This window comes from Penicillium digitatum, chromosome 1 (genome assembly GCF_016767815.1).
Source record: "Penicillium digitatum chromosome 1, complete sequence".
NCBI classification, from domain to species: Eukaryota; Fungi; Ascomycota; class Eurotiomycetes; order Eurotiales; family Aspergillaceae; genus Penicillium; species Penicillium digitatum.
The window spans coordinates 2,260,236-2,268,249 of NC_089384.1; the positions used below are offsets into that span (position 1 = coordinate 2,260,236).

General features: G+C 50.5%; 1 protein-coding gene across 1 annotated transcript; it reads left to right on the forward strand.

Moving 5' to 3' along the window:
• Window positions 1–2,774: 2,774 nt before the first annotated feature.
• Window positions 2,775–7,807, forward strand: Pdw03_3084 (UDP-N-acetylglucosaminyltransferase; the record flags this gene model as incomplete). Its single annotated transcript, XM_014677061.1, has 3 exons — window positions 2,775–4,462; window positions 4,512–7,125; window positions 7,181–7,807. 3 exons carry the CDS (start codon window positions 2,775–2,777, stop codon window positions 7,805–7,807), a joined length of 4,929 nt encoding a protein of 1,642 aa, XP_014532547.1.
• Window positions 7,808–8,014: the final 207 nt, after the last annotated feature.

Here is an 8,014-nt window from a genome sequence, read left to right on the forward strand (position 1 = left end):
ATTACTCATCGCGGTATCCTTGGAGACTTGTCTTCGTGGGTGCAGTGATCCATATTTCGGGTCTACATCTCTTGCAGAAGAGAACGGTTTTTTTTTTAAAAAAAAACAGTCGTAAGCTGTAGGCTACCTAGCTTCAACAATGAAATCTTTCAGCATCACCTTTAATCCTGTTTCTTCTGTCAGAAAAAAACCCATGATTTTCGCACACTCTTGCACTCTCATCCTTCGGTGGCGGTGGACCAAAGTACTTCATCCTCATCTCACATGGAACCAGGCTCCCCTGCATGCGGGCTGCCCGCATACATGTATCTTATGCGACGCCATGTTACTGACACTTGAGTACTCCGTCGTTCTGATATGATAAGAACCCATTTGGGCCTGAACTTGTGTCCAGAGAAGACAGGCTGAGAAGTTGAGTTTTCAAGCTTCTGGCTGTGTGAGGTAGATATATATGTACATTGTGTGGACCGAATCAAACGACTCCCCCCACCCCGCGATAATGATATAGTCTGTGCGGTACAAATGACTTCACAACCTACACTTTATATGGATCCCTCACTAGACCTGTTCGTGTAAGCCTAAGTACGAAAGTAGACGTCACACCAACGCTGCATTACAGCCCGTCCTGTGTGCGGAGTACCAGGTGCGTCATTTGAATTCCATTCTGAGTCTGAAACATCCCAACGGCCGCTACACCAAACAGAGCCCCTCGAGCCAACAAGTATCCGAGCGTGGCGCACCAATGAAATTTAAGATCAACATATTAGTATGGAGTACGTCGTATTCGAATGTTTGTTATCGGCCATGCATGAGAGAGGTGTATCTTTGTGGATTTCGGAACAGCAAAATGGCAAGAATGGGCTCACCGATGCTGAGATTAATCAATATAATAATACATCGTCATCATGTATCACCAAATGAGAAATGTAACCAAAACACTGGCAATTCTCTTAGCGTGCAGGACTCCACTGAGGATCCTCATCCGCCCTGATAAGGCGATGTGCGTGCTCATCCACGGTGGGGGGCTGATATTGATGTGTGAGTTTTGGACAGAATAGATAACTGGGTCGAATGGAGTTGGGGAATATCCAGTGGATCTCTGACTTGGATTCCTTTTTTTTTGGTCCCCAATTTTCAGCTTTTTTTTTTTTCTTCTCTCTTCTTTTTTTCTCTTGACAAAAGTAGAAAAAGTTCACTGGAGTCAGAAGTACTCCGTACTGTCTTTTGCGCTGAAAGATTGAACCAGTCAACGCCTGTATCACCCGACCCGCATGCCGCTGAACAGGAACGTTGTGCAGGCTAACACAGTGGGGGCAGTTTGCCGATCTCTGCCTATGACATGTTAACTTTATGGAATCCCGTCTGGATGAGAGGGTGTGGAAGGGGTTGAATGTTCTCGAGTGCGACTATGGGATTTCACTTAGGGATAGCCTCCAAGAAAAGTCCTGTTAATCGATTAGTTCCTGTATACGAGTCAACGGTCCAATGTTTGTTTTTTTTGGGGGGGGGGGGGGGGGGGGGGGGGGGGGTTTAAAAAAAAATAAAAAAAAATCCACAATACTGCTAAGAGGCTAAGTATGAAATGACTGCAGGGATCGTGTGGAAATGCTTGCGAGCAACCCCAGAATTATCCCGGATAGGAAAAGATCGGAGGGGAAGGCAATAACCAGGGGGCGCCTGTCAATGGGAAAAGGGAACAGGAAAATGGAAAATGAGAGAAGGAAAAAGGGAAACCCCCCCCCCCCCCCCCCCCCTCCTCCCAAAAGGATCTTAATTAAAGAGAGAAAGACATTTCAGCGGCTATCCAGGTATTAAGTCCAGTTCAAGATTCAAGACAGACATTTCGTCAATTTCATTAAGTTCAGCCAAGTCTCAAAGCCCACAGAAACAGAGAACGGGCTCGACTCGATCACCGGCGGGGGCGTCACCGATCACTAGTCGCCGTGATGGAACCAATGATCCACTCGGATTGGATATATGGAGAGCCGTTGGATCAAGTGGATATTTGAGGGTTGATATTTATCTTTGGGAGAGAAAGAGAGAAAGGAAGGAGATCATCGATTTAGGTAACACGATATAGAATAATCAGGATCTTTCGACTACAAGTTGAACTGGATTTATTGCTTTTCGATCATTTTCGTCCTTTTTTTTGTTCCCTTTTTTTTTTTTCTTCCCCCACCGGAATCCACCGTGTCCACTTCCCTCGCTTTCTCACCTTCAACCTTGTTCTTTCTGACTTTCTTCGCATTGGGACTTCTTTCCTTTTGAATCTTCTTCTCTACTTCTTGACCTCTCTCTACCTCTACTACTCTCCTTTACCCATCTTCCCTCATTTGGATTTGATCTGATATCTCTAGTCTATTATTGATTTACCCCTCGCACTTGCCAAGATTCCCTGTGATTGGCCGTCTCGGACACCGGCATCGTCTAGACATTCTATCTCCCTTGCGTCTCGGATCTCTGGATTACTGGTTTTTTTTTTTTTAATAAAAAAAAAATTTTATATTCACTTCCCTCTTATCACATATCCTTCCCTATCCACACTGCTTCACTTTGCAGTCGATGACGCTGTTCTGAACTCCTTGGCGCAACCTAAAAGTAACCGGCTGAACTACTCAAAACTGGCTTCACGGGCGTCACATAATGAGGTGTCGGAAACGTTTCAAGGATGATTGTTGAATGTTGACTTGACGTGCTGAGTCTTCGGTGATACCCTTGTCGCTGGTCGGCCCCAAGGTATTCCGATTCCCATTCTTGAATCAAAGCAACCAAAGATGTATCCGACGGTTGCACCGTTTCCCGTGGTTCAACCGCACCACCGAATACACTATCATACCGACACCCTCAACCAGCATATGGACGATGTGAACGACTCATTCTCCGTCCGCAACGATCCCTCTAAACCTCCCTTTAATACAATATCACGATCACGCATCCAACTACCGCATCCCGTTCAACGTCTCGATTCCCGCGATGGCTCCGGCTATAGCTCCAGCGCAAATGTGGCCGAAAACACCCTGCGGAGGAAAACCCCCAACGGAACCCTAGCTGCGGGGTATGATGGCGCCCTTGGCGATACCATTCAGCCACCAGCACCGAAGCACATATTGGTTTCGCCGATGGAACCGGCCCAGTTCATTTCCTCCCAAGGGATGCAGTCCGAAAATTGGCAGCTTATATTGGACCAGACAGCTACGAAACAAACGAACTTTCCTCCCGTCTTCAAAAATGATCCTACAGGCACGATCCAAGGAGAAGTCGTTCAGGATGTGAATGGGACCAGCTGGGTGCGTCCAGTCAACTATCCTTCGGGAGTTGACTCCATGTTGAATCAAACTTTGCCCCTGCAGCCAGCCCATCGATATCTCCTACAAAATGGGCAATATGTGCCCACAGTCCTACCAGCCACCCTGCAATCGTGCCTCGGACCAACCGCTTCAGCAGGCACTGGGCCATTCGGTCCATATTGGCCGGATGGAGTGTATATCCCATATCGTCCCGCGGCGTTTCGTGATGCGCGATTTGAACCCTCGACGTCGTTCACGAAGCAGACGAGCCAGTCTTTCTACGATCTCAACCAGTCAATCTCTAATAAAGCCCAGGTTTCACTGAGTAGCCACGCAGATTCGGGACTTGCATGGGGCCACTCCGTGCCTGGTTTGCCCACCCACGACTCTTTGATGAAACCTCTTTTTCCACCACGACACTCTGACCAATTACCTTTCCACGCCCGAGCCAATCGTCCTCTATCAGGCCTTCCAGCACCACAGCCACTAAACAATGAGCCCACGAGTTGGTCGAGTCGCCCAATACATGGATTCCAACCTCCAGTTCCTGCAGTAGCAGTGAACACGGATTTCAAAGAGAAGGTCCTATCTGAGGCTCATGGGGTCTATGTCGACCTTCTAGCAACCATCCACCAGGCTCGCCGCAACAGCGCTAGTAACGCTGCGATTGACGGCTACTCCCGATTCTTGAAACCGAACATCTACCCCACGCCCCCGCGGCAACCGGGGCTCGACTTTTCACAAGCTCCTCCACCCGATCTCACTCGTCACAACAGTTACCCGACTAGTCAACATGACTTGCAACGCCAGAAACCCAATACCGCGGGCAGCCACAGATCGAACGATCCTCCACCTCTCTCTCGTGTCCAAACTCGCCGCCCATCCTTAAATAAATTTGCGCACAGCAGAGGGTCAGATACTCATATGCTTGGATTGCGTGACATGGGCTGTCCTCCGGGACTGCCGAGTTTCACCAGGGCCCGTGGCCCCCTTTTCAATGAGGGCTCGCCTATGTCGAATGCTGCATCTGCTTTGTCAATGCTATCTGACTTGTGTGCAGAAAGCCGTTGGGAATGGATCGATGGAATGCTGCTCGGTGGTTGTTTAGCTTATGGCTTGGGTGACTATCACAAAGCCGTGCGATGGTACTCCAGGATCATAGCTCGTGACTCAACGTAAGTGAAAGATGGTTTCTGTCTGATGATCGATGCTAACAAGTACCAGGCATGTGGAAGCTCTCTCCAATCTTGCAGCTACCATGTTAGCCCTCGATCGCCGAGAAGAGGCTTCGCAAAATTGGCTGCGCGCCGTGCAACTGCGGCCGAGCTTCTTTGAAGCTGTTGAACATTTGATTGGCTTACTATGCCATAGCCACAGAGGCAGGGAAGCCGTCAACATCATTGATTTTGTCCAGACTTCCCTTCGTCATCCGAAAGACGGCGATTGCTTCAAGACAGACGAACACGCTAGCGAACCAGAGAGCGACGCCGAGAGCAATATTTCCGATGTGTGCATGTACGATAAAGCGTCATTCGAGTATGATGACGACATGGGACGAACACAGGGAACAGAACCTGGCTCGCCGGATGCTAAACCCCTTGGCTTTGCGAGCAGTGGATATGCAATTTCAGGGGCGGAGAACGGGAGAATGCTAGCTTTGGTTCATGCCAAAGGAAACATGCTCTATGCTCTTGGTGATAATGCGGGTGCTGCAGCTGCATTTGAGGATGCCGTTCTCATCGCTGCTGGCCGAAGGCGACATGGCATCCAAAGCATCATCAAACAGATTTTTGCTGCCTTTTCTGGAAATCCGAGTAATGGGTACCCGAAATCCGAGCATGAGTCCCAGGAGAGCATCCTGCTCTATCCGGAGACAGCGTTGAAAACCGCCAAACTGGTTTTCCTGGCAGGCGGAATGCCGCCTGGGCTTCAATACATCGCCGAAGGAATGGCTCGCAATGCAGCCACTTCCACCACCAGCAATTCTCTTCTTTCTTTGGCAAAAATTTACCAGGATGGCATGTCTAGCGTGGGTTCCTCAGGAGCAACCCGGTCTTCCCCTGGCGTTCGCGATATTTTGGCTCTCTATTACCTTTCTCTCTCCCTGCAACCTAGCCCATCCACGGCAAACAATGTTGGCATCTTGCTGGCTGGCATTCAAAACAATCCACCAGCGAGAGGTTTGGTGCGTTCGAATGATGAGACTCGGCATCATCTCGAGATTCCTGGAGTGGTCCCTGGGAGTGGAATATCTTTAGCCTTGGCATACTACAATTATGGCTTGCATCTCGACTCGCGACATGCCCATCTGTATACCAACCTTGGAAGCCTGCTCAAGGACATCGGGCAACTTCATGCTGCTATCAAGATGTACGAGCAAGCAGTTCAGTGCGATGGCAACTTCGATATCGCCTTAGCAAACCTGGCCAATGCCGTCAAGGATAGTGGCAAGGTCAACGATGCTATTGTATACTATAAGCGCGCTGTCAAGGTAAACCCCGAGTTTGCAGAGGCAGTGTGCGGATTAGCAAATGCCTTGAATTCGGTCTGCAACTGGGTAGGTCGTGGTGGCGTCGTCAACGCGCGGGGCTTCCGAGATCGGTGGCACGTTGATGAGAAAGGGATGCTTCGGGATTCACTCCACACCGACACGGGCGGCTCCGGATGGATCAAGCGGGTAGTGGACATTGTCGACCGACAGCTCAAAGAAGGCGAATATTGGGGCCGTGGCATGTTGACTGCAAGCACGGCAGAGCAAATGTGTCTGCAGCTGGCTCCCGCTTTGGAGTCTACTCGCTTTGCTGCCAGCCATCGTATGTCTCTGACAAAGCTTTTCCAGTCTTGGGCCGGACAGAAATGGGAAGGCTCTCGACTCGTACGACTCGTCGAGCGGGCTATCCGGTCTCTCACCTGGCAGTGGTATCAAGATCGCTATGTCTTCGGCAAAGATTACCCTCTTTCTAAGTATCGTCGACCGCAACTCCCGGGAGGTCTTTCTGCCCCAAATGCACCTACCGTTTTGCCTTTCCATACCTTCACCTGCCCACTGTCGGCGAAGCAAATCCGTCAGATCTCCCAGCGCAATGGGCTGCGGATTTCAACCTCGACCCTGAGACTGCCGTGGCTGCCATCTACCGTCTTCCCTCCACCGTCTCCGCCTAGTCCGTACCTTCGAGTTGGTTACGTGTCATCTGACTTCAACAACCACCCTCTCGCACATCTGATGCAATCTGTGTTTGGGCTGCATGATCCCTCCCGCGTCAAGTCATACTGTTACGCCACAACACCAAGTGATAAATCGGTGCACCGCCAGCAGATTGAGAAGGAGGCTCCTGTATTTTACGATGCGAGTGCATGGCCCGTCGATCGATTGGTTCAACAGATCGTTGCGGATGGGATTCACATCCTGGTTAACTTGAACGGCTACACGCGAGGAGCTCGCAACGAAGTCTTTGCTGCACGCCCAGCGCCTATCCACATGTCATTCATGGGCTTTGCAGGTACTCTCGGTGCTGAGTGGTGCGACTATATTCTTGCTGATCAGCTTTCGATTCCGCCGGAGACATTAAGCCCCGGACGGCGCACGATACGGATCGAGGATCGTCTCCTGGAAGAAGACAATGCCGAGGAACTCGAGGACTGGGTTTACGGAGAAAAGATTGTTTTTACCCGCGATACCTTTTTCTGCTGTGATCACCGACAGAGTGCCCCAGACGCCGGCGAAATGCACGTATCTTGGGAAGAAGAACAAGCCCGGCGCTGGAGAATGCGCAAAGAATTATTCCCCAATTTGAGTGACGACACTATCATCTTGGGTAATTTCAACCAGTTGTACAAGGTCGGTCTACCTGCCGCGTCTGCTCGTCCCAAACCATAAACTAACTCCCTTCCAGGTTGAACCCACAACGTTCCGAACATGGCTGCGCATTCTAGCGCGAATCCCCAACGCTGTTCTCTGGCTCCTCCGCTTCCCAGACACAGGCGAAAAAAACCTACGAGACATCGCCAAAGCCTGGGCCGGCGAAGAGACAGCATCGCGGATCATCTTCACGGATGTAGCCCCGAAGAACACACACATCGCGCGAGCGAAGATTTTAGACTTGTTTCTTGATACGCCAGAATGCAACGCCCACACCACAGCTACAGACGTCCTCTGGAGCGGCACCCCGCTACTCACCCTCCCGCGCTACAAGTACAAAATGTGCTCCCGCATGGCGAGCAGTATTCTCAGCAGCGCACTCCCCAGCTCTGAAGTTGGCCAGCGCGCCCGTGAAGATCTCATCGCGTCGTCGGACGAAGACTACGAAAACAAGGCTATCCGTCTGTGCCTAGATTTACAGTACTCTGGTCACGAGGGCCACGCCCGCGGCCGGCTGGTGGAGATACGACAGATGCTCTTCCGGGACCGCTACCAGAATAAGCTCTTCGATACGGCGCGCTGGGTGCGCGATCTGGAGAAAGCTTACGAGGCCGTCTGGGCGCAGTGGGTTAACGGTGAAGAAGGTGATATCTGGTTATGATGTGCCCTGCGAATATACCCCCTGAGCGATTTTTCCTTTTTCCCTATGTCTTTTCCTGTCTCTTGATTCTCTCGCTTTAATGCATCTGGGTCTCATCGATCTTTCTACTACCTCTGCCCTGGGTTTGAGCTGGGTCATTTATGTAACGAATTTACTTTTGCATGTGGTTTTGTGATGTATGCGTATGCTGGGGAGATTTATGAAAGA